Source organism: Malassezia japonica, chromosome 5, assembly GCF_029542785.1.
Source record: "Malassezia japonica chromosome 5, complete sequence".
Taxonomy (NCBI): domain Eukaryota; kingdom Fungi; phylum Basidiomycota; class Malasseziomycetes; order Malasseziales; family Malasseziaceae; genus Malassezia; species Malassezia japonica.
Window position 1 is genome coordinate 205,260 of NC_083374.1, and position 25,201 is coordinate 230,460.

The window sequence follows — 25,201 nt, forward strand, 5'->3', positions numbered from 1 at the left end:
GCGCCACGCGGAAATGACGGCATCGGTGATCGGCCACGTGGTAATGACGTTTCGCTATGGCTAATTCTCGTCCATCGGCGCTTCGGTCGGCGCATCGGTCGGCGCCTCGCCCTCGGTCGGCGCGTTGTTCGCGTCGGTCTGTTCCTGTGCGGCGCGCTGGCGCTCCTTGGGCCCGAGACTAGGTTAGATAGAGTACGTACGCATCAAACCACGCGGCGAGCTCGTCGCCCTCGTGCATTGTAAACTTTTGGCCCTCGCGCGCTTCCGGCGCGTTGGGATCCGCATCCGCGCCGGGCCCCACGATCGCGACCGAGACGGCGGCGCGCTCGAGGTCCTTGTTCTGCGGCAGGGTCTCGCGCAACGCACGCAGCGCATGGTGCACGAGCGCGTCGAGGTCCGCCTCGGCAAGCTCCTCCATGTGGCGCTCGAGGTAGGTCTTCGCGCTCTGGTTCCGCGCGCCGAGAGACATGGCGTAGTACTCGAAGCAGTTGCCCGTCGGGCTGAACTCGTACAGATGCGGCCCGGTGCCGTCGACGCCGATCACCAGGAACCCGACGCCGTACGGGCGCTTGCCGTACTGCATCGTGTTCAGCTGCGCGCGGTCTGCGAGCGCGCTCATCATGCGCGACACCGGGAGCGCGCGCGCGTACATCACGCGCGACGAGAGCGCGAGCTGGCGCATGTAGTTGCTCAGCACACGCGCGTCGCTCGTGAGGCCCGCAAAGCCAATGCCCATGTGCTGGTCGATCTTGAGCATCTTGCGCTGGTACGACGCAAGCTCGGACGGCGCGCGCTTCAGCGCGACAAGCACCGCGTGCGTCTTGGAGCGCACGCCGACGACGGCCGAGCCTTGCTTGACCGCTTCCAGCGCATATTCCACCTGGTGCAGACGGCCCTGCGGCGAGACTGGGTCAGCGGAGATACGTACAGACTGTGTTGTCGCTATCGTACGTGCTGGGTGAGTCAATCTGCGTACTTTCGGAACTGGGTCAGCCAATGCACGCACCATCCTCGTCGTCGTCCAAAGCGTACGCGGCCTCGATCAAAATATTTGCAAAAAACGTCCACCCCCGGGATGGAATCGCTGTGCGGCGCGCTCCGCGCGCTGGGCCTCGCGTGTGAGGACCAGGCGTATGTGCTGTGGATTGTGTGTGCCGCGACGATTGCGGCAGTGGCCATCGGCACGCGCGCGCTCGCGGCCAAGGCGGTGCCGGAAGCCCCGAGCGAGGCCACGAAAAAGAAAAGTGGGCCCCGCAAGGTCGTCCTGCTCGGCGGCGAGCAGGCGGGCAAGACGAACGTGTTTCTGCGCCTCACGATGGACGTCGCGCCAGACACGGCCACGTCGCAGCGCGTCAATACGGCGTCGGTCGCACGCTCGGAAAAAAATCCGCACGGCCTGCAGCTCGTCGACGTGCCGGGCCACGCGCGCCTGCGCACGGCCGCGTACGACCATCTGGACGACGCAGACGCGCTCGTGTTCTGCATCGATGCGAGCGTCGCGAGCCGCGGCGGCAGCGAGTCTGCGACGGCCGCCGCGGCGCTGTCGACGATGAAAAAGACGGATCTGCAGGAATCGCTCATGGAGAGCGTCGACTTTTTGCACGACACGCTGCGCACCCTCGCCGAGCGCCGCCGGGGCGGGTCGGCGCCGCCGCCTCCGGCGCTCCTCGTGCTCTTTACACGCGCAGACAAGTCGCCGCTCTTTGCGGACCGCCGCATGCTCTCGGACGAAAAGCGGCGGACGCAGCTTATGGCGCGCTGCCGCCGCGGCCTCGAGTCCGCGCTCGCCTCGCGCCGCATCTCGCGCGGCCTGCACCGCACGACCGACGCGCCGAAAGGGCGCGTGACCGTCGACGGCATCGCCGAAGTCGCCGACACGCGCCGCTCGTATGTCGGCCAGGCGCAGGATGCACTTGCGCCTGTGCTGCGCGCCGTGCCGTTCCTGCGGTGGGCGGCGCCGGCCGAGGACGAGCGGGTGGCCGCCGAGCTGCACCCGACGCGCTTCGGCCACAACGTCAAGGCCGGCGCAGGGCACAAGCAGTCGGCAGAGCTCGCTTCAGACTATATTGTGCCGACGTCGCGCGCGGGCGTCGACGAACTACTTACGCGTCTGCATACCCAGGTCATCCAGCACGGCGAGGCGGGCTGGGGCCTCGCGAGCATCGATCGGGGTGCCACATGGCAGCCCGGCGCCGGACAGGATAGCCTCGACGACCTCGCACGGTGGTTGCAGGCCTTGTAGGAAATAGCCACGTGGAGTCTGGTCTGTGCCAATTTTTCCAAAATCGCCAATTCGTCCACTTTTTTTTTGGAACGCCATGTCACTGTCGCGGCGTGCATCGGTGCCGAGCCGGAAGCGCGCGACGCCGGGAGCGGCGCCTGTGCGGACGCAGCGCGTGGAGCGTGAGCCGGCGCTGGAGAAGCTTGCCGAAGGAGCGCTTCAGCTCGACGACGACGAGGAGGGAGACGAAGACGAGGAGGAGGACGACGAGGAGCACGAGTTTCCCGAGCTCGACGTCGAGGAGGATGACGAAGAGGACGAGGACGAGGAGGACGAGGAGGAAGAGGACGAAGACGAAGACGAGGAGGGATTCGACTCGGACGATATCGACAACTGGGACGACTCGGACGACAAAGGTACGCCCCCCTTCTGACGCAGTCCACGGCGATGTCGCAGCCACGGTCGGTGATCTGGAGGATGCCGAGGAAGGCGATGCGGCGCTTGCGCGCATGATTGCGCGCGAGCGCGTCAAGCCGAACGAGAGCGCGCGCGAGACGAACCGTCTCGGTATCGACAAAGCGCACGCCGCGCGTTTCTACGACGACGCACGCAACGATGACGGCTCGATGCGCGGCCGTGTCGTGCGCTCTGCCATCACGGGCGGGGAAAAGATGGAGTACCCCCCCATTGAGCCCGAGTACGACAGCGACTCGAGCACCGAAGAGGCCGAGAACCGCATCGGCAACGTCCCGCTGCAGTGGTACGACGACCTCCCCCATCTCGGCTACGATATCAATGGCAAGCGCGTCATGCGCCCCGCGCAGGGCGACGAGCTCGACAAGTTCCTCGACACGGTCGAGGGCGACGGCGATGCGTGGTTCTCTGCGCACGACAAGCTGGGCGGCAAGGACGTGAAGCTCACCGACGAGGAGCTCGATATCATCCAGCGTCTGCAGCGTGCCGAGATCCCCCTGGACAAGTACGATCCCTACGAGCCGGCCACGGACTGGTTCACTGGCAAGGAGCACCAGCTGACGATGCCGATGACGGCGCGCCCCGAGCCCAAGAGCCGTTTCGTCCCGTCCAAGTGGGAGCACAAGAAGGTGATGAAGATTGTGCGTGCCATCCGCCAGGGCCGGATCGTCGCGCACGCGCCGGGCAAGGAGAAGCCCGCGTTCTACAATATCTGGAGCGAGAGCGACACGCCGCGCGCCGACCATGCGATGCACATGCCGGCGCCCAAGCTGCCGCTGCCGTCGCACGTCGAGTCGTACAACCCCCCCGAGGAGTACCTCTTCAACGACGAGGAAAAGGCCGAGTGGGAGGCCGCGGACCCCGAGGACCGCAAGCTGTCGTACATGCCGACCAAGTACGGCGCGCTGCGCCTCGTGCCTGGCTACGAGGCCGCGATCCAGGAGCGGTTCCAGCGCTGCTTGGACCTGTACCTCGCGCCCCGCGTGCGCCGCAAGCGCCTCGACATCGAGAACCCCGAGGACCTCTTGCCCAAGCTCCCGTCGCCGCGCGAGCTGCGGCCCTTCCCGACGCACACCGACGTGGTGTACGCGCACGCCGGGCGAGTGCGCACCGCCGCGCCGGATCCGACCGGCAACTGGCTCCTGACCGGTGCCGAGGACGGCTTCGTGCGCCTGTGGGACACGGCGCTCGGCCGCAGCGTCGCGGCGTGGGACATGAACGTGGGCGTGGCGAGCGCCGACAAAGGACCGGTATACAGCGTGCAGTGGTGCCCCACGAAGCAGTACGCGCTCGCGGCGGTGGCGTGCGCGGGCCGCGTGACGCTCCTTGCGCCGCCGCAGTGTGCGCCGCGCGCCGACGGCCCGACGGCCGGGCAGCAGGTCGCGACCGCGGCCTTTGCCACCGTCGCGCCTGCGACCGAGGGGCCGGTGCGCTGGGCGCGGCCGTCCGAGACGGAGCGTGCGTCTGGCGTCTGCGCGCACGTCCACCTTTCCGCCCAGCGCGCGAACAAGACCACGCCGCTCGTCCCGAAGCAGGTGCGCTGGCACGGCCGCGGCGACTACTTTGCGACGGTGTGCCCCGACGCGGGCCCCCAGGCGGTGCTCATCCACCAGATCTCCAAGCACCGGTCGCAGGCGCCGTTCAAGCGTGCGCGGCGGCAGAGCAGCGCGGCGTTTGCCGTGCAGTGTGTCGCCTTCCATCCCTCGCGTCCGCTGCTGTTTGTCGCGACGCAGCGCTACGTGCGCATCTTTGATCTCGTGCAGCAGGCTTTGCACAAGACGCTGCAGCCGGGTGTGCGCTGGATCAGCTCGATGGACGTGCACCCGAGCGGCGACCACCTGCTCGTCGGCTCGTACGACCGCCGCGTCCTCTGGTTCGACCTGGACCTCTCCGAGCGGCCGTACCGCACGCTGCGCTACCATACACGCGCGGTGCGCGCGGTGGCGTTCCACCCCCGGTACCCCTTGTTTGCCACCGCGTCGGACGACGGTACCGTGCACGTATACCACTGCACTGTCTACTCGGACCTGCTGCAGAACGCGCTGATCGTTCCCCTGAAAGTCCTGCGTGGGCACAATGTCGTGGATTCGCTCGGCGTGCTCGATGCACAGTGGCACCCGACGCTGCCGTGGCTCGTGAGCGCGGCCGCGGACGGCGACGCACGCCTCTGGACTCCGTAGTTAGGCCCAACCGTCGAGGCTGTCGTGCCCGACCTGCTCTACGTACTTTTGCGCTTTGCCGCGGGGGTTGTGCTTGCCCCACACACGCGCCGCGAGCTCGTCCGCGACATGCTCGGCCAGCGCCAGCGACGAGGTCAGCCCGGGGCTCTCGATGCCGAGCAGCGAGACGAGCGTACCGGCGCGCGCGGTGTCGGGCAGCGCATGCTGCCAGACCTGCTGGCTGCCCAGGTCGCGGCTCGCGTGCCACAGGATCTGGAAGTCGGCAAAGGACTTGGCGTCGGGGCCCACGAGCTTGGGGCGGATGCCGCTGTAGTCGGGCGACAGCCCGTCGCACGAGACGCCGGGGAGGTACTTTTGGATCGCCGCATGCATCGCGGCGAACCACGCGTCGGTCGCGTCGGGGTACAGCTGCTTCTCCCAAAAGTCGTGGACGTAGCCGAGGGCGTCGGGCGTGTCGTCCAGGTGCGCGGGGGGGCTCAGCCACTGCGCGTCGGGGCCGAAGCGGACGTTGCCTTCGAGGTCGAGCGTGAGGTGCGCTGCGTTAGGTAGGAAACGTACTTCCAAGCGACTGGTGCGCATGCGTGCCCTTGCCTCCTCCGCCGCCAAAGTTCGGCGTGGGGTACAAGAGATGGCGGACCTTGTCGACGCCAGGGCCACGGTAGCTCGCGTAGCTGCCTTTCGAAAAGTACATGGGAATCATGTCGTCGGATCCGCCGCCCAGCTGGTCCACCAGCGCGTTGAGCGCACGCGGGGCGTTGAGGCCCGACGTGTTGATCACGACCTGCGCTAAGAGCGCATCGGTATCCTGCGCGTGCGCCGCATCGTGCGTCACGGTCTGCACCACCCAGCCGTCCTGCGACGCGTCGGCGGACTGCACCGGGGCGTGAGGATCAATACGCACGACCGACGTGCCGTAGACGACCTGCGCATCCGGCGACGTGCCATCCGGCAGCGTATCGAGCTCGGTCTCGAGCTGCGCCATGAGCTCGTGCGCGCTGACGATGCCGGTAATCGGCGAGTGCAGCGCGTGCGAAATGCTCGGCGAGAGATTCGGCTCGAGCTCACGCGCCTCGTCGCCCGAGAGGAGTGTGACCGGCGGCGCACGCTCGCCGAGCTCGTCACAGTGCGCATGCAGCTGCTCGAGGTACTTGGCGTCGGCCGGCGTGCTGCCCACGACCAGCTTTCCGACCTGCTTGACGCCGATCGATGGCGCGGCGCGCGCGCGTTCGTACAGCAAATCGCGCCCACGCAAGCAGAACCGCGTCTTGAGCGAGTCGGTGGGATAGTATAGACCCGCGTGGATCACCTCGCTGTTGCGCGAGCTGGGTGAGAAGGGGCGACGCACCTGGTTTCCTGGCCACACTGGCCATGGCGCTCGACGACGTACGTTGTCTTGTCCGGCCAGCGGCGCGCGAGTGCATTGGCGACAGCCAGGCCCACGACGCCGGCTCCGATCACCAAGTGGTCCACGCGCACCTCGGGCGCGCGGTACGCGTACCGTCCGTGCGCATTGAGCTTCGCCAGGAGCGGCCGCACGGCGCTCGCCATGATGTGGAGAGAAGGCACGTGGCATATCGGGCCCGTCGCGTGGCGGCTTGTCTTGCCACTGGAGGTCGCGAGGATGTCGGGGTGGCTCAACTGGGTGAGCGGCAAGCGCGACAACAAGAATGCGGCGCGCGACGCAATCATCGGGCTGCGTGAACAGCTGCACCTCATCAACAAGAAAGAGGAGCATCTCCTGACCAAGATCGACGACGAGCTGCGGAAGGCCAAAGCGAATGTCACGACGAACAAGCGGGGTACGTCGCCTCACTAACAGCAGCGGCGCAGGCGGCGCTCCGGCAAAAGAAGCTGTACGAGACCGAGCTCGACCGTCTCTCGGGCAACCGCATGACGCTCGAGACACAGGTCAATGCGATCGAGAACGCCAATATGAACCTCGAGACGATGCGCGCGATGCAGCGCGGCTCGGCGGCGCTGAAAAACATTCACCAGAACATGTACGTGTATTTCCTGACGCAGGGACATCGACAAGGTCGACAATACTATGGACAACATCCGCGAGCAGATGGCGCTCTCGAACGAGATCTCCGAGGCGATCTCGAACCCGGTCGGAATGGGCAACGAGCTCGACGAAGACGAGCTGCGCGACGAGCTCCAGGAGCTCGAGCAGGAGGAACTCAACGAGCGCCTTGTGGGCGCAGACGCTGCGCCGGCACATACCTTGCCTACGCCTGCGCCGGCGGCAGCGAGTCCGGCTCCCGCGCCTGCACAGCGCACGGCGTCTTCGGCGGCGGACGAGGACGAGGAACTGCGTGCGCTCCAGGCCGAACTGGCCATGTAGCGCGCCGTTCCTGGCGTATGCAACCGCCCGATCGATAGACTACTGTATACCTACTCATGGCGTTGGCCGCAGCGAATCCGGGTGATCGGCCGAGGAACTCCGAAAGTCCGCATGCAATCTGCACCAGGGTGCATATCTTACCGGACATGGCGATAGCCCTTGGCAAGGAGGGACCCGGCAGACTGGCCAGCAAATCGAAAGAGGCGGTACTTAATTTCTGGAGCACCGCATCAGTTACCAGGAGCGGCCTACATGTCACAACATTGTCGGCGCTTTTTCTTACGCATACGCGGAGTTAAACAAAATTCACAATAGCTCCGTACTCTATATACATAGGGACACGGTAACAAATTCGTCTCTTATCCCCCACCGGTTCGGCACGATGAGTTCTTCGCGTCCGTACACGCCGGACTCTATCTCATCCAACAACACGCAGTTTGTCGACGCGCCGTCGGAGCCGGTAAGCGAGCCGCAGGCTGCTCCCCCGATCGTCGGCTCGCTCTCTTCTGGTGGCGCTGCTACGACAGAAGGCGTGGCGCCTGCTCGCCGTCCTTCGTTCCTGCAGAACCTGCACCTCCCGGGACCGCACCACGCGCATGGATCGCACGCGCCGTTCGATCCGTACAAGCCGGTCGAGCCTTCGTCGCCGTGGTCGCATGCCACCGAGGGTGACTCGGCCGCACACCGTCCCTCGGCGCAGGAGAGCCTGAGGGAGGAGGTCTCGTCGATGTTTGGCGTTTCGGGACCCCGGCCTTCCAAGGATGTGCACCACGGCAACATTCACATGACCAAGGAGGAGCTCGAGCGGAGCGGCTATGGTTACGATGCCGTGCGCGGTGGTATGGGCATTCCTGAGGCCCAGGGCTTTGACATTGACGAGGAAAACGACGTCACTGCCAGCAACAGCTGGAACAACAAGTATGCATCTCCCAACGACCCCGAGGCCAAGCCCACTTCGCACGGACAGAGTGACGATGCTGAGAAGGAAGTTCCCACGGCGTCGCCTGCGCAAGAGACGCCTGCGCAGGGCACGTCCGAGGAGGCAAAGACGGCCGACGAAAAGCCCGATCACATCCTGGTCAAGTGGGATGGCGAGGATGACCGCGAGCACAACATGCAGATGTCGTTCAGCTTCCGCCTGTACCTCACGGTCATGGGTGGTCTGATGACGCTCGCCTCGACCTTTGCTTCGTCTGCCCCCTCTTTCGCCATCCCTGGCGTTATGGAGGAGTTCCATGTCAAGGAGGAGGTCGCCAAGGCGGCCGTGTTCCTGTTCGTCGGTGGCTACTGCTTTGCCCCGCTGATCTGGGCGCCGCTGTCGGAGATGTTTGGCCGTCGCCCCACGTTTATTGCTAGCATGATCGGTTTCTTTGCATTCAACATGGGCTGTGCATTCTGCAAGAACATTGGCTCGCTAATTGTTTTCCGTATTCTTGCGGGTGCTTTTGGCTCGGCTCCTCTGTCGAACGTTGCGCCGATGATTGGTGGTCTCTTCTCGTTCAAGTACCTTACCGCCGGTATTGTGCTGTTTGCCATTGCGCCCATGTCTGGTCCGTGTCTTGGCCCTATTGTCGGTGGTTACATCTACGAGTCGGGTGCGTCGTGGCGCTGGGTGTACCGTGTGTGCTCTGCTGTGGCCTTCTTCTTCGTGCTGATCGCGGTCTTTACTATCCCTGAGACGCTCGATGCTCTGCGTCTCAAGATGAAGGCGCAGCGTCTGCGTAAGGAGACGGGCGACAACCGCTACGTGGCCCCCATCGAGATCCGTGAGAAGCTGAACCCCCTCCAGCTTGCCAAGGCCGTGCTCCTGAAACCCATTAAGCTCTTCTTCCTGGAGCCGATGCTTATCGCTGTGACGCTCTACATCTCGTTCGTGTACGGCACGCTGTACCTGCTCTTTGATGCCTACCCCGTGGTCTTTATGGAGATTCACGGCCTGAGGCCCGGCGCTGTGGGCCTAGTCTTCCTGGGCTACTTTGTGGGCTCACTGGTGGGTGCTGCGTACGCGATCCTCGTCGACAACCGTCACTACATCAAAAAGCTTCAGGAGAATGGCGGCAAGCCTCCGGCGCCCGAGATCCGCCTCGGTATGGCCATGTTCGGTGCGCCTCTGCTGGTTATTTCGCTGTTCTGGTTCGCGTGGACTTCGTACAAGTCCATCTCCTACTGGTCGCCCCTGGTCGCGGGTGGTATGTTTGGCTGTGCGATGTACACCATTTTCCTTGGCCTGATGGTGTACATGACCGAGGTCTACCTCTTCAGCGCCGCGAGTGCCATTGCTGCCAACACTGTCGTCCGTTCCGCGTTCGGTGTTGGTTTCCCTATGTTTGGTACGGGCATGTACCACAACCTGGGCCCGCAATGGGCCACGACGATTCTCGCGTTCATTGCGCTTGCCATGTTCCCCATTCCCTTCATCCTGGTCAAGTACGGTAAGAAGCTCCGTGGCATGTCCAAGTTCGCACAGACCATGGACCACGCCAAGTAATCGCACCCACGCTTCTTCCGAAATGGGATGCGTCGCAAAGCGCGCAGGACAAGTCGCCAGTGTATATTAACAAGTTGATTAGCGCGACATCATTATAGGATATTCTGCGTGAAATTTTGGTATTGGTCGTACAAGCGCGTAAACGCGCTGCCCGCCGAGCTGAGGATCAGGCGGTCGACAAATTCGTCGCATTGGGTCGCGGTGAGCGTCAGCTGGAAGCGGTCGCGCAGGTTGGCGGTCGCCATGTCGCCGAGCGCAAAGCACGGCAAATTCGACTCCTTCTGCATCAGCTCAACAAGCATGATGAAGCGCTCGGCGTGCTTGCGCACGTCGCGGAATCCCTGGCGCATGAGCATCTTGAACTCCTGGAAGCCCTCCGAGTCCATCCCGCCGAGGATCTCGATATAGTCACGTGGCAGCTTGAACGGCGCGGCTTCAAAGCCGACGCCGCCCGGGGAGATGCCGAGCATGAAGCCAAAGTCGATGTGGATGAGGTGTCCCTCGGTGTCGACGAGGATATTGCCATTGTGGCGGTCCTTGATCTGGAGGAGGTACGACGCGATGGCATAGCCCGCGAGCGACTCGGTAAAGTGGCGGCGCGCGCGCCGGAAGCGCTGCGAGTGCGGCTCGCCAAAGGTCTGGACAAAGTGGTCGTAGAGCGAGTAGGTGGCGATCGGGTTGCCGTCCATCTGACGCGCGTACGCGTCCTTCTTGATCGAGTGGATGGAAATCGCGTCGGTGATCGTCTCGATCAGGCCCGCGTCCTCGTTCAGGACGACAATCCTAAAGTAGTGGACCCAGCAGCGCGAGCCGCAGTCCTGCCAGACGCGGCGGAACTCGTTGATGAGCTGCACGGCAAACTGCTCTTGGCGCAGGTCTGCGCCGGTCTTGACAATCACCGAGAACAGGTCCCAGGTCGGCAGGTGGCCGTACGGCGACGAGGCGCGGATGCGCTCGCGCTTGGCGGTCCACGACTCGCGGAAGTACGCCGCGGAGGGATCGTCCTTGTTGACTGCGCGCAGCACCGCGGTCTCGTCTTCGGCCGCGAGCTGGTTCGGCTTCTGGCGGCCAAAGAACTGTCCGCCCTTTTTCATGCGCTCCATGCGCTGTTCCTCGAGCGCCGCCATCTCGTCCATGATACGCTGCCGGATCTTTTCCGTGTCTGCCGAGTACACCTTGGTCGCGCTCGGCGTCGCGGCCGGCGCGGGCGCCTCGGGCTCCGGCGCGGGCGTCCCGACGATCCAGCTGCTCCAGCTCTGCGGCGCGGGCGTCGCGGGCGTGTGTGTCATGACGTTCTGGCTCGTGTTCGCGTTGCTGTTGAGCTGCGCAAGCATCACGGCGGCGGTGCGCATGCGCTGCGCATACTCCTCGAGGGTAAAATCGCCGCGCGTCGCCGGTGTGCTTTCGCTCGCGCTGTGCGCCCACGCGGCCGAGTCGAGCGTGTGGTTCTTTTCACCGATGCCCCCGTCCTCGTCGCGCTCCGCGCCAAACGCCGCGAGGTCCGAGCCGTACATTTGCTCGGTCAGGTCCATCTCCTCCGGCCGCGGCTGCGGCGTGAGTGGCGTCGCGGGGCGCATGTCGGGGGTATCCGGCGCCGACGACGCCTCGGCCTGCGCGAGGAACAGCGGCGCGATCGGTGTACTGCTCGACTTGAGGCCGAGGAGGCGCTGGAGCAGTTCGCGGTTGTAGCGGCGCTCGGGGTCAAAGTCGAGGTCGTTGCGCAGCACCTCGACGTGCAAGAGGTACGGCACGCGGTCCGCCGAGTTGAGCACCACGGCCTCGCTCGCACTGATGCGCACGACGCGGTGGTGGCGCTCCGCGTGCCCGGCATGGTCGTCGGCCGTGCCGCTGCACCACGTCGGGAAGCACACTTCGGTCGGCAGCGTGTGGTTCAGCGCGGTGAGCTCGGCGCGCAGTGCCGACAGGCGCGCGAGCTTCGGCAACGGCTGCAGGCGCGCGGCAATGTCCTGCAGGGCCTGGAGGAACTGCGTCGCGGTGCGCCCATAGTGCGAGCGCAGGTACTGCCGCTTGGCCGCGGCGCTATAGCTGCTTGCATCGAGCCTCGCATCGCTCGCCCCCACGTCGTTCGTCGACGCAATGGCGCGGGGCGCGTCGGCGTGCGCGCTCAGCTCCGGGACGGACGCAGAGCTGATGCGCGAAAGGCGCATCGCGAGCTGCGCCTCTTCGTTCTGGCCGAACGCGTCGCGGATCGGATCCGGCTCGGACCGCTTGGGCTTGGGCTTGGGCTTGGGCTCTTGCGGGGCCTCGGTAGGCACCGGCAGTGCCATGGGCTCTTGTGGGCCATCGTCGTCGTCGGCGGGCGTCGGCTTCGCGTCGCTCTCGTGCGGCCGTCGGCCCTGCTGCAAGGCGACCCCCCCCCCGTATGCTGCGAGCTCTGGGCACCCGATGCCCGCGAGTCCGGCGCCGATCCCAACAAGACAGCTGCGTGCATTGTTGGGCAGCACCTTTTTGCGTGTCTCGAACACAGGAAGGAACTTTTGGAGGAGCGAGCGGGGCGGGCGCCCGACCGGCTCTGGATCCTCAAACAGGATGCGCTGGCACCGGTTGTACACGCGCTGGCACGTCCGAAACGCCGGCGAGGTCGGCTCCGAGGCGAGGTCCGCGAGCTGTGCCTGGATGTACCACAGCGTGATGAGCGCCGTGTGCACGTCCTCCTCGCAGCGGCGCAGAATAAAGCACTCGAGTGCGCGCGACTCGCTCGGCTTGGTTACGAGCAAATGACTGCGTTAGACGCGCCACGTACCAGTACTGGGGCCAGTAGAATTCCACCTCTTCTGGGGTAAAGTCGGTGCACAGCTTCGAGATGAGGTAGTAGGTAATCCCGACATGGTCTGAATACGTCCGCAAGCTGTGTGAGCCTCGACACCTACTAAGAGAGCGCCAAGTGCGGCGAAAAGTAGTCGCTGTTGAACAGGCGCAGCAGCAGACTCGCCATGGCGCCGTGGTGGCCGCTGGGCGGGTTTGTCCACGTGACTTGTCCTTGTCGCGACGACGACCGGCGGTTGAAGAATGGTAGCTGAAGCCGCGCGGCCGGCGAATCCGCCGGACCCCGCCGCGTTCGCGAAGCGGCTCGCGGATACCTCGCTGGATCTGCGGGCCAAGGCCGCGGTCGTCGCGGAAGTGCGCGAAATGATCGAAGTATTTGTGAACGTCGACTACGCGCACTTTCTCAATACGGTCCTGCCGGTCCAGATGGACCTGCTGGAGAATACGCCGTGTGCATTTGTCTCGGATGCGCCCGAGCAACGCCTGCGTCACGGCATCATCGAAACGATCTACCGCTACCCCCAGCACGAAGCGGTACGGACGCACGCGGAGCGCTTGATGCGGGTCATGCTCCGCGCGGTCCAGGAGGACAACGAGGAGAACGCCACGGTCGCGTTCAAAGTTATTATTGACTTGCACCGCTCGTTCAAGGCCGTGCTGCAGCCCCAGGTGCAGCCGTTCCTCGAGCTCGTGCAGAAACTCTACTTGAATATGCGGACGGCCGTTGCGGAGGCGTTTGGCACCGAGCGCACCCCGGGCAAGGCTGCCTCGCCGCCGGCCGGCGAGTCGGCGAGCGACCTCTCGCTGAGCGAGACGTCCGGCGACGTGTCGACCGGCTCGCAGGCCGCGCCGCGCCCGCTCCTCAAAAGCTCGGCCTCGTTCAAGGTGCTCACCGAATGCCCGATCGCGATTGTGCTCATCTTCCAGACGTATCGGAACGTGGTCAACTCGAGCATCAACGTGTTTGTGCCACTGATCTTTGAGCACTGCCTCATGCTCCAGGCGCTGCCCCAGCAGCAGGCACACGAAGCGGCGCGCCAGCGGGGCGAAATCTTTGTGGGCGTCGCTCCGGGCATCAAGAATCGGGGACTGTTTAACGATATGGTCACGGCACAGGTCAAGACCATGTCGTTCCTCGCCTACGTGCTCCGCGGGAGCGCGCCGATCGTGCGGCAGTACGTGCAGCTGCTGCCGGAAGTCAACGTCCGCCTCCTCAAGGACTGTCCCCCGGAGAATGCCGTGACGCGCAAGGAGCTGCTCGTCGCCACGCGCCACATTCTCTCGACCGACTTTCGCGAGCACTTTGTGGGGCAGATTGACACGCTCCTCGACGAGCGGGTCTTGCTCGGCACCGGCGTCACGACGCGCGAGCTGCAGCGCCCGCTCGTCGTGAGCATGCTCGCGGATCTCATGCACCACGTCCGCTCCAAGCTCACCACCGAGCAGATCGTGCGTGTGATCAACCTGCATGCGCAGCTCTTGCACGACCCGACGCTCGCGCCGAGCATCCAGACGATGTGCGTCAAGCTCTTGCTGAATCTGGTCGAGACGATCGTGCTGAACCATGCCGACCGCTCGGTGCCGATGCTCCGGGGCATCTTTGCGACGTTCCTCGCAAAGCTCCCGGAGCTCCACCGCCTCGGCCAGGATCTGCAGGCGCTGCGCAAGATGGGCTGCGGCGCGCCGGAGAGCGACGAGGAGCGCAAGACGCTCGTCAAGGAGGAGGAGGAGGACGAGGCGGCGCCGCCGGCGGACGCCGACTCGGACCGCGCCGCGATGGACGCGGTGCGCATCGAGCAGACCAAGGCGATCCAGTCGGCAGTCGCAGTGCTAGAAAACGTGTCGGACCCGCTGAAGAATGCGCGCTTCCTCTTCCGCAACCTGCTCTTTGGCTTCAAGACGCTGATCACCGTGCTGAAGCACCGCAACGTCGCGGAGCCGGACGGGCAGGTGATGGGCGAGGTGTTTGTCGGCGGTGTGCGCTGCTGCCTCTTGCAGTCGCACCGCGACGGGCGCGAGGAGAAGGACATGATTGATCTCTTCACCAACATCTTTATCGATCTGCAGCCCGAGACCTTCCACGAGGTCTTTTCGACGCACCTTCCTTTCCTCTTTGACGAGATTTTGAATGCCCCGGTGCTCTTGGGCATTCCGCAAAATTTGCTCTCGAACGATGCCGTGTCGAAGCTCTTTGTCGAGATCCTGCTCAAGTTCCTCGTGAGCCGCCTGGAAGACCTGGGCACGGACGACAAGAAGCACGCCTCGGTGCTCCTCCGCCTCTTCAAGATGGCGTTCATGGCCGTGACCATCTTCCCGGAGGAGAACGAAGTGATGCTCCAGCCGCATCTCACGCACCTCATCATGCACTCGCTCAAGTGCGCGAGCAAGGCCGAGGAGCCGACCAACTATTTCCTGCTCCTCCGCGCGCTCTTCCGCAGCATCGGTGGCGGGCGCTTCGAGCTCTTGTACAAGGACGTGCTTCCGCTGCTCCCGGTACTCCTCGAGAAGCTCAACCTGCTCCTCGACGCCGCGGAGCCGTCGAAGCGCGAGGTGTTTGTCGACCTGTGCCTGACGGTGCCGGTGCGCCTCAGCGTTTTGCTGCCGTACCTCGACCAGCTCATGCACCCGCTCGTCCTTGCGCTGCAGTCATCCTCGGACCTCGTCAGCCAGGGCCTGCGCACGCTCGAGCTGTGCATCGATAACCTGACGCAAGAGTTCCTGGATCCCATCATGCAGCCGTACATCCAGGACATTATGGCTGCGCTCTGGACGCATCTCAAGCCGCTGCCGCACAACCACCAGCACTCGCACACGACAATGCGCATCCTCGGCAAGCTCGGCGGACGGAACCGCCGCTTTTTGCAGCAGCCGCCGCAGCTGTCGTACCACGCCGAGGCCACGCCGACGATCATGCTCAACATCAACGGCACAAAGCAGGAGCTTGCGCTTCTGCCAGTGATCGACACGGCGATGCGCAACAAGGATCTGCACCGCGAGTCGTTCGACGTGCTGACCGCCGCCGCCGCAGTGCTCATCCGCCAAGGCGCGACGGACAGCGAGCAGCGCCCGGTACTCCGCCGGGTGCTCGTCGGCATCTTCCGCCTCGCATCACACAAGGAGATGTACGAGGACGTGAAGGCATACCTGCTTGGTGCTTATATGCACGCGCTCCGGAGCGAGACGCACCGCGAGGTGCCGCTGCGCCAGGCTGCTGGGCAGCGCCACCTGCTGCCCCTTACGCTCGTGATGCTCGAGGCGATGGCGCGTGCGGTCGACGGCATCGACATGAAAGGCGCGACACCGCACATTGATATCCTCCTCGCGATCGTACGCAGCTTCCTGGACGCGTGCGACGCGGCGCCGAACGCACGCCCCGGCCTCGGGCCGACAATCATGCATGCGCTTGCGTCCGCGTTCTGCTCGCTGTGCTACGAGCAGCACTGGCACCGCCGCCTCGGCGGCTGGATCGGTATCGACACGCTGATCCGCAAGGCGGACCTCGGCGCGCCGTGGGTCGCCGACCATCAGCTGGAGATTGTGCGTGCGCTGCTGTACATGCTCAAGGACATGCCGAGCGATCCTCCCAGCGAGATTGCGCGGATCAACGACACGCTCTACTATGTCCTCGAGCAGGCCTACGGCGAGGCGCCCAAGGCACGTGGCGACGCCCAAGACGACGGCCGCCACCCCTACGGCGAACGTGCGTCGCACCTTCCTCTGCTGGTCGGCATCCTGATTCCCGAGCTGTCGTGCGCGAACGAGATTGCGCGGCACACGACGCAGCACACGCTCGAGCTCCTGGCGCGCCTCAAGTCGTGCACGGTGACGGACCTGCTTGCGCCGCAGCGCGATCGTCTCTTGCTGCCCATCTTTACCAAGCCGCTGCGTGCGCTGCCGTTTGGTATGCAGATCGGGCACATTGATGCGATCACGTACACGCTGCAGCTGCCGCAGCCGCTGCCCGAGTTCAACGAGGAGCTCTTCCGCGTGCTTACCGAGGCGCTTGCGTTGGCCGATGCCGACGACCAGGCGCTGATCGGGCGCACGACGCTCTACAAGAACGTCATTGCGGTGACCAAGCTGCGTGTCGTTGCGATCCGCTTGCTTGCCGCCGCGATGCACTGTTCCGAGTTCCTCGCGCCGGAGCACGTCTCGATGCGCATGCGCATCATCAGCGTGTACTTCAAGTGCCTCTACTCGCAGTCGGAGGAGGTCGTGCAAGTCGCGTACGACAGCCTCAAGGCGACACTCGCGCAGCAGAGCAAGCTGCCCAAGGACCTCTTGCGCAGCGGTCTGCAGCCGATCCTGATGACGCTCGCGGACCGCAACCGCCTCACGACGGCAGGCCTCGACGGCCTGGCGCGCCTCTTGCAGCTGCTCACGAACTACTTCAAGGTGGAGATCGGCATGAAGCTCTTGGATCACCTGACGAGTCTTGCGGATCCCGCGATGCTGCGTCGTGCCGCCGGCGGCTCGCTCGAGACGCACGAGCAGCTCAAGACGCTCGCGGCGATCGTGCACGTCTTCCACCTGCTGCCGGACACGGCCTACCAGTTCCTGCCGCGGCTGCCGATGTACGTCGCAGAGATCGAGCTGCACTTGAAGCGTGTCGGTCCCACGCCGTTCACAGAAACGCTCGTGCTGTATCTTGACCGCTTTGCGGAGCACTCGATCCGCTTCTTCTTCGAGTCGGACCGCGTGTGCAACCCGAAGCTGTTCCGCCTGCTCAAGCTCGCGCTCGCCTCGCCCAAGGGCGGTGCACTGCGTACCGAGCTCAGCGAAAAGTACGAGCGCTACCTGATGCCGCTCCTGGCGGACGCGGGCAACCTCGCCAAGGTGCTTGCCGCGCTCCACCTCCTCCAGCAGCTCGTCGCGCATGACGACAAGTGGATGGTGGCGCACCCCGCGGTGCCCGCGCGCCTTCTCGCGCTGTGGAACACGCCGGAGATGTACGCGCAGCGCCGCGCCGAGGCCGACGTGCTGTACGCGCAAGGCGAGTCGACCTTTGTCTTCCTCGACCTCTTCCACGCGACGCTTCGGCACGAGGCGCAGCTCGATACCTACTTTGCGCCCCTCGACCTGTACACCTTCCACCACACGCGCGACCTCACGCCGCACACGCGCTTTGTGTACGAGCACGTGTGCATTCACGGCTCGCTCGAGCTGAAACGCGACGTGCTGCAGCGTGCGGTGCGTCTCTTGAGCGATGCCTCGGTTCCGTTCGAGATCAAGACGCAGGCGTTGCGGGTGGTGGTGAACCCGATGCTCGTCGCGTCCTACTGGGAGGGCGCAGAAGGCGAGGCGGTGCTCACCACCGAGCTCGTGACGCTCGTCGCGAACGCGGTGTGGAAGCAGATCCAGGTGCCGGCTGCCGCCGAGCTGTTTGCGGATGACGCGCTGCGCATCGAGCTCCTGCAGATGTCGACGCACATCCTCAAGCACGGCGCCGAGATCCTCGCCGCGCAGGGCCAGATGAAGCTCGACGCGATCAAGTTCGGCTGGGCCTCGCTCTCCGCCGAGGACGTGACCGTGAAGCACTCGGCGTACTGCTTCATTGCGCGTTTCCTGAGCGAGTTTGAGAGCCCGCTCAAGATCATCGGTCAGGTGTACATTGGCCTCTTGCGGCTGCACCAGAACGACGGGCGGGGGCTCGTGCGCAAGGCGCTCGACGTGCTTGTGCCCGCGCTCCCGAAGCGCGTCCCGGCCAAGGCCGGCCAGGTGCCGCTGTGGGTCAAGTGGACGAAGCGCACGCTCCTCGACGAGGGGCACAATGCGACGCAGCTCGGCGCGATCCTGCACCTCCTCGTGCGCTACCACGACCTCTTCTTTGCGTCGCGCGAAATGTTCGTGCCGCACATTGTCACGTCGCTCGCCAAGCTGGGGCTGGCGAGCAGCGCAAGCAATGAGTCGAAGAAGCTCGCGGTGGAGCTCGTGCAGCTCCTGTTCAAGTGGGACGCGTCCGATGAGGTGAGCGAGTCGCCGCGCAAGCGCCAGCGCACCTCGGCCACGACGCACGCCGAAGTTACGTCGTACGCGATGCCCGCGCACCTGCGCGACATGACGGTCGGTTTCCTGGTGCGCTTCGTCTCGCTCTCCGTCGAGCCATATGCCAAGAACGAGGGCGCGCGCGACGCGTACAGCCTGCTCGAGCAGGCGTACAGCTCGCCGGCGTGGCGCTCGGTCCAGGTGCGCCTTGCGATCCTGCAGCGGGCCTTAATCCACACCGACGTCACCGAGCAGAACCTGGGGCCGATTGCCAATGCGCTCGCGACGCTCGATGTGATCTCACGCGAAAAGAGCGCGTCGTGGTTCCAGACGCACATTGCGCAGCTGCACAAGCTCCTCGAAAAGTCGCTTGGCTCGGACAAGCCTGCGTTGCTCGACGCGGCGCGCCCGGTGCTGGAGCGCATGTTTAGCGTGCTCCCGGCCGCGCCGCCGTCGGACGAGGAAAAGAGCGAGACGCCGAGCGACGAGCAGGCGGCCTTTTGCACGTTTGCAGAGGGCATCATCCAGGAGGGCTTCAAGAACGGCACGAACCTGTACAGCGTGCTTACCCTCCTCGCCGCATGGTCGCACGACCGCAAGGACGTGCTTGACCGCTACCTCGCGCAGCTGATCAAGCTTCTCACGAAGCTCACCAAGGAGCACCTCGGCGCGGCACTTGCGCCGGGCGCCACCTCCCCGGCGCCACCCGCGAACGGCGCGGACCCCACGCTGAAGCTGCTCCTGATGGTACTCGAGCTGCTCAAGACACGCATCTCGCACCTCGGCGACCAGCGCCGCTGGTTCCTGAGCGCCGTCGTGCAGCTCGTCGAAAAGTCGCCGTCGGTCGAGCTGGGGCGTTTCTTGCTCAACACGATGCGCACCTGGGTCCTCGACGGATCTGAGCCTTTCCCGACGGTCAAGGAAAAGGCTGGCATCCTTATCAAGATGCTCTGCTTCGAGCAGCGCAGCGACCAGGCGCTCTTCCGCGACTTCCTCGACCTGATTCTCGCGATCTACAAGAGCCCGGCGCTGGTGCGCAGCGAGCTCACGGCGCGCCTCGAAAGCGCCTTCTTGCTCGGCTGCCGCCACCCCGACGCGCGTGTGCGTGGCGAGTTTATCACCATCTTTGACAAGACGCTCACGCGCTCGATCTCTGCACGCCTCCTGCACCTGCTCGGCTACCAGAGCTGGGAGTGCCTTGCGGACCACTACTGGCTGCACCAGGTGCTTGACTTGCTCCTTGCCGCGATCGATGGCACGCAGCCGTTGATCGCTGACAAGACCGACGAAGCGGCGGACGACGCCTTCCAGGCGCAGCTCGCCACCGGCACCGTGCAGGGTCTCCTTACCGCGCTGCGTACGCTGCAGTACAATGATGTGCAGGGCGCCAATGGGCTCTGGGTTAGCCTGTTCCCCGGCATCTGGCGCGCGACGCAGAAGCGGCACCAGGGCGACCTGAACCGCGCGCTGATCGGCTGCATGACGCGCGACTACATGATGCGCCAGGCGACCGCACGTCCGAACGTGGTGCAGTCGCTGCTGGACGGCGCGCTGCCTTGTGCGCCAAGCCTCGAGCTGCCGCCGCACGTTGTCAAGTACCTTGGCAAGACCTTCCAGGCGTGGTACACCTCTATGGAGCTGCTCCAAGGGCAGCTCGCGACGCTGCGCAGCGACGATGCCGTGCGCGAGGCGACGCAGGACGCAATTGCGGAGGTCTACGCTGAGCTGTCCGAGGCCGACTACTTCTACGGCCTGTGGCGCCGGCGCTGCATCTTCCCCGAGACGAATGCGGCGCTTGCGTGCGAGCAAAATGGCCTGTACGGCGACGCACAGATGCTGTATGAAGCTGCGCAAGTCAAGGGACGCACGAGCGGTCTTCCGCTCACCGAGGCCGAGTACAACCTCTGGGACGACCACTGGGTCCTTTCGGCGCTCGAGCTGCAGCAGTGGGATATCCTCACGGACCTCGCAACGCTCGAGGGCAACGAGGACCTGTCGCTCGAGTGTGCGTGGCGCCTGTCTGACTGGACGGCGGACCGCGAGTCGCTCGAGCGCTCGGTGGAGTCGCTGGCGGGCACAGGCACGCCGCGCCGCAAGGTCTTTGAGGCGTATCTGTCGCTGCTCAAGTCGCAGGCCTCGCCGGACAAGCCCTCCGACTTTGGCCGCATCTGCGACGAGGCAATCCAGCTCACGCTGTACAAGTGGTACACGCTCCCGCCGCATGTCTCGCAGGCCCACGTGCCGCTCCTCGAGATCTTCCAGCAGTTTGTTGAGCTGCAAGAAGTGAGCACGGTCTTTGCGTCGCTCGCGCTTACGAATGCCAGCAACTTGAACCACCGCAGCACGGAGCTCAAGACGCTGATGCAGACTTGGCGCGAGCGTCTGCCGAACCTCTGGGACGACATCAACGCGTGGAGCGACTTGGTCGCGTGGCGCCAGCACGTGTTCAGCTCGGTGAACAAGGCGTACCTCCCCTTGGTGCCGCTCATCCAGCGCACCGAAGGGCCGGGCTCGAGTACCAACTCGTACGCCTACCGCGGCTACCACGAAACTGCGTGGATCATCAACCGGTTCGCGCATGTCGCCCGCAAGCACGGCCTCGACGACGTGTGTATCTCGTCTTTGACGAAGATCTACACGCTGCCGAACATTGAGATCCAGGAAGCCTTCCTCAAACTCCGGGAACAGGCGCGGTGCCACTATCACAACCCCAACGAGCTTACACAGGGGCTGAACGTGATCAACAACACCAACCTGATGTTCTTTGCCGCGGCGCAAAAGGCCGAGTTCTTCTCGTTGAAGGGCATGTTCCTTAACAAGCTTGGCATGAGCGACGAGGCGAACCAGGCGTTTGCGACGGCCATCCAGATGGACCTCAATCTGCCCAAGTCGTGGACCGAGTGGGGCCGCTACAGCGACCGCCTCTTCCGCGAGAAGCCGACGGCGATGCACCTGGCCGCGAACGCGATCAGCTGTTACCTGCAGGCTGCCGGCCTGTACAAGAACGCCAAGTCGCGCAAGATTCTTGTGCGCATCCTCTGGCTGTTGCACTGTGACGACGGCACCGGCGCGCTGTGGCAGGCCTGTGACAACTTTAACGGAGAGACACCGATCTGGTACTGGATCACGTTTATCCCGCAGTTGCTGCAGCTCCTTTCGCACAAGGAGGCGCGCTTCGTCCGCAAGCTGCTGATGCAAATCGCCAAGTCCTTCCCCCAGTCGCTGTACTACTACCTGCGCACGACCAAGGAGGATTATATCCTGGCGAAGCGCAGCTCGGTCGCTGCCCAGCAGCGTGCGGCTGCGCGGCAGAAGCAGCAGGCGACCACTGATGAGGGCCAGGACAAGGAGAAGCAGCCTGCCAAGGACGAGAGCCAAGACAAGTCCGAGGCGAAGACAGATGAAGAGTCCAAGACGGACGAGAGCCAGAAGGAGGGTGCACAGCGCAACCCGTGGGACCACATCGACGAGGTGCTCAATATCCTCAAGACGGCCTTCCCGCTCTTGGCGCTCACCATGGAGAACATGGCGGACCAGCTGCAGCAGCGCTTCAAGCCAAGCAACGATGAAGACATCTACCGCTTGACGAACGCGCTGCTGAACGATGCACTCCAGCAGTACATCCACCGCGCACCGCTCACGACCGACAATGGCCAGCTGCCGCAGACCTCGCAAATGAACGTGAAGCTCTTTGCCGAGAACCTGCCCCCGGGTCCGCTTAAGACTGCGTTTGAGAACGACTTTGTCCGGAGCAAACCGACGCTCCGCGAGTACGTTGCTCGTCTGCAGCGTTGGCGCGACCGCTACGAGGAGTCGCTCGACAAGCGGCCTAAGCGCCAGCATCTCGAGCACTGCAGCCACTACCTTGTCGAGTTCCAGCACCAAAAGTTTGACGAAGTGGAGATTCCGGGGCAGTACCTGCACCTGGAAGACAACAACTCCAACTTTGTGCGCATCAACCGGTTCCTGCCCGAGTACGGCCTCTTGCGCTCAAATGGTATGTGCAACCGCAGGATTACCATCTTGAGCAACAAGGGCTCACTGTTCTCGTTCGCAGTGCAACTCCCTTCGGCGCGCTACTGCCGCCGCGAGGAGCGCATCTTCCAGCTCTTGCGCCTACTTAACACGGTGCTTGAACGCAAGATTCAGACTCGCAAGCGTGGCCTGGCCTTTAATGTCCCGACTGCCGTGCCAATCTCGCCCCAACTCCGCCTGCTGAACTACGACGAATCGTTCATCTCCATGCAGGACATTTACGAGCGCCACTGCAAAGAGATCGGGATCGGTAAGGACGACCCGATCGTGGCTTGGGTGGAGAAGATGCGCAGCACCTGGGACGGTGGCTCGCACAGTCGCACGAATGTGGACTTTGCGAACTTGCGCATGGAGCTCATGGAGGAGATCAGCGTCAAGATGATCTCGGACAAGATCCTAACCAACTTCATGACGCGCACCATGTCGTCGCCTTCGGACTTGTGGCTGATGCGCAAGCAGTTCACGCTGCAGATGTCGGCCACCATGTTCTTGACGTACATCCTGTTCATCAGCGCTCGCTTCCCTGGTCGCATTCACATCTCGCGCTCGAGCGGCGCGGTGATCATGTCCGATGTTGTGCCTACGTTCAGTCCTACTGCGCCGCACTTCAAGTCGCCTGATCCGACACCGTTCCGCTTGAGTCCCAACATCCAGCACTTTATTGGTGCGGTGGGTATCGAGGGCATTGTCACAAGCTCGTTCATGGCGCTCGGTGGTGCACTGGCTCTGTCGGAGCACGGGCTCGAAGATTATCTGGGCATCTTCGTCCGCGATGAGCTCCAATTCTGGTTCAGTGGCATTCAGAGGCAGGCCCCTAAAAATGTCGAGCCTTCCACTGAGTTGGTCATGCAAAACGTCCTGGAAATCGTCAAGCGCACTCGTTTGATGTCTTGCAAGTATGGTCAAGACAAGGCCTCGGCTACCCCTGTCAACCAGGCGGTCTTGGACTTGATCAACTACGCAAGCCACCCGAGCAAGCTGGCCCTTCAGGACCCTACTTGGATTCCTTGGTTGTAAACAGAGAGGTTATAGTTTAAAGTTGATTGTTTCCATCACCTGTACCAACCTTGACCTTGGACAAGATAGGCAGATCTTGGCACGTGCGGATGATGTTTGGCCGCCATAGTGACAAGTTCTTGTTCTGCTTTCCAAGTCTACTTTCCAGGAAACTAAAGCAGGCATAGCATGTTCATATAGCTAACATTGCGAGTGGGTTTGGCGGACATACATACTTCCAATTGCCGAGACATTGACTAGTGTAGAGGGTCAAGCTACCCAGCATCATTGTCTCTACGGCGGTTAAAAACTATGACAGAGGAGCTCGTATCTTAGCCAAGTGAATTCATTCCCTCCAAACCCATATAACATGCTCTTCACAGCTCAGGTGTACTCTCAGCTAAGCGGTACTCGTAGTCCACCAAGGACATTTTCGGCCTATGAAGTGCACGCTGGACCTGTGCACTAAGAAACAGTCAGCCGAGCTGCCAAGCTCTTCACACCACAAGAAAGGCACCTGGTAAAGTTTAGGTAAGCCAAAAAGAGCACAACAAAAACTTCTCAAAAAATAAGATTCACTGTACAAAACATTCCATTACCATTTATTTTACTTACATCCAAAAACTAACACAAAATTGTAAATTTAACAATTATAATAAATATACACAAAAAGTTATACTAAGTTAATACTAAAAAGTTCAACTTAAATTACCAAGTATTCATATTTAATATTATAAAAACAAGATAACACATATATACGCAACATAAAATATTTATTTAAAAATAATATTCATATAAATAATAATCGAATTCAAGTATTTATTACACTTTGCATTATTTTAAAACCGTGAACATACTATACAAAATAAAGAACTAATTGAGAAAACTTATATTAAAATATATATTTTAATATAATATAATGCTTATGTTTGTATTTATGATTGTATGTTTCAATTATTTGTATCATTTGTTACAAACTATTTGGAAGTGTTATAAAGTCAATAAAAGTGTATAATTGGATTATTTAGGGTACCTCGAATCAGTGATGTCGGCTTAGTCAATAACCGCCACAGTTGGCCCATTGAGTGAGAAGGTGTACTGAAGGGTGCGGTGATCCGAGTTTATTCTATGAATATATTTTACGGGTATATGAGGCGAGACAACCGAGGAGATATGCCTGCTTGTGCGTCATGATCAAAGACGGTGCTTTCTTTGATCATTACAGTAGTTGATAAGTGCCTTCACAGATAGCGGGCACCGTCAGCATCCGTGGCGGTATGTCCACACAAATGCCAACGTGGCCTCGACTTCTGGCCGGTATGAAGAAGCAACCATCCGGATGGTTGCCTTGCACCATAGTGTATAAAATAAACAATATTACGCCGGGTTCAGCGTTAGGAAGTCCAACGACGCCAAGAGAAAAGGGAGGGCCGCTCTTCAATTTCGATCCAGCCTCCCCGTTTGGTCAAATACGCGCGCTGTCCGAGACCCCCCACAGGAAGCTCTTCACGTTCGACTCCTGTAGGTTGAGTCTTCTTTGGTACTTCTTCTGTCAATGCACTGCGGACGCCAGTGTCGTGCGAGCCGAGCGAGTTCGCAGGGCAGGGTAGCATCGTAGACGCAGAAACAGAGACAGTGAGAAGTGCAGCGACAAATGTTGTAATATAAAACGATGACTCCAGCGATTTCCG

General features: G+C 62.6%; 8 protein-coding genes across 8 annotated transcripts; 5 read left to right on the forward strand and 3 right to left on the reverse strand.

The window, feature by feature from the left end:
* Nucleotides 1-60: 60 nt before the first annotated feature.
* On the reverse strand, nt 61-1,009 carry PRE5 (proteasome endopeptidase complex; the record flags this gene model as incomplete). The annotated part of the gene is made up of 3 exons (XM_060266834.1): nt 61-178; nt 201-906; nt 1,003-1,009. The coding sequence occupies 3 exons, from the start codon at nt 1,007-1,009 to the stop codon at nt 61-63; spliced, it is 831 nt and encodes a 276-aa protein (XP_060122817.1).
* A 66-nt stretch (nt 1,010-1,075) lies between these two features.
* MJAP1_002903 (uncharacterized protein) lies at nt 1,076-2,242 on the forward strand (the record flags this gene model as incomplete). Its single annotated transcript, XM_060266835.1, has 1 exon — nt 1,076-2,242. The coding sequence occupies one exon, from the start codon at nt 1,076-1,078 to the stop codon at nt 2,240-2,242; it is 1,167 nt and encodes a 388-aa protein (XP_060122818.1).
* Nucleotides 2,243-2,318: 76 nt separating this feature from the next.
* ERB1 (Ribosome biogenesis protein erb1) lies at nt 2,319-4,875 on the forward strand (the record flags this gene model as incomplete). The annotated part of the gene is made up of 2 exons (XM_060266836.1): nt 2,319-2,637; nt 2,660-4,875. 2 exons carry the CDS (start codon nt 2,319-2,321, stop codon nt 4,873-4,875), a joined length of 2,535 nt encoding a protein of 844 aa, XP_060122819.1.
* MJAP1_002905 (uncharacterized protein) lies at nt 4,876-6,423 on the reverse strand (the record flags this gene model as incomplete). The annotated part of the gene is made up of 3 exons (XM_060266837.1): nt 4,876-5,411; nt 5,434-6,197; nt 6,263-6,423. The coding sequence occupies 3 exons, from the start codon at nt 6,421-6,423 to the stop codon at nt 4,876-4,878; spliced, it is 1,461 nt and encodes a 486-aa protein (XP_060122820.1).
* Nucleotides 6,424-6,496: 73 nt separating this feature from the next.
* On the forward strand, nt 6,497-7,219 carry SNF7 (ESCRT-III subunit protein snf7; the record flags this gene model as incomplete). Its single annotated transcript, XM_060266838.1, has 3 exons — nt 6,497-6,674; nt 6,698-6,875; nt 6,898-7,219. 3 exons carry the CDS (start codon nt 6,497-6,499, stop codon nt 7,217-7,219), a joined length of 678 nt encoding a protein of 225 aa, XP_060122821.1.
* A 382-nt stretch (nt 7,220-7,601) lies between these two features.
* Nucleotides 7,602-9,707, forward strand: MJAP1_002907 (uncharacterized protein; the record flags this gene model as incomplete). Its single annotated transcript, XM_060266839.1, has 1 exon — nt 7,602-9,707. The coding sequence occupies one exon, from the start codon at nt 7,602-7,604 to the stop codon at nt 9,705-9,707; it is 2,106 nt and encodes a 701-aa protein (XP_060122822.1).
* Nucleotides 9,708-9,799: 92 nt separating this feature from the next.
* Nucleotides 9,800-12,663, reverse strand: PIK1 (1-phosphatidylinositol 4-kinase; the record flags this gene model as incomplete). Its single annotated transcript, XM_060266840.1, has 3 exons — nt 9,800-12,449; nt 12,472-12,576; nt 12,599-12,663. The coding sequence occupies 3 exons, from the start codon at nt 12,661-12,663 to the stop codon at nt 9,800-9,802; spliced, it is 2,820 nt and encodes a 939-aa protein (XP_060122823.1).
* A 74-nt stretch (nt 12,664-12,737) lies between these two features.
* On the forward strand, nt 12,738-23,531 carry TRA1 (transcription-associated protein 1; the record flags this gene model as incomplete). The annotated part of the gene is made up of 1 exon (XM_060266841.1): nt 12,738-23,531. One exon carries the CDS (start codon nt 12,738-12,740, stop codon nt 23,529-23,531), a length of 10,794 nt encoding a protein of 3,597 aa, XP_060122824.1.
* Nucleotides 23,532-25,201: the final 1,670 nt, after the last annotated feature.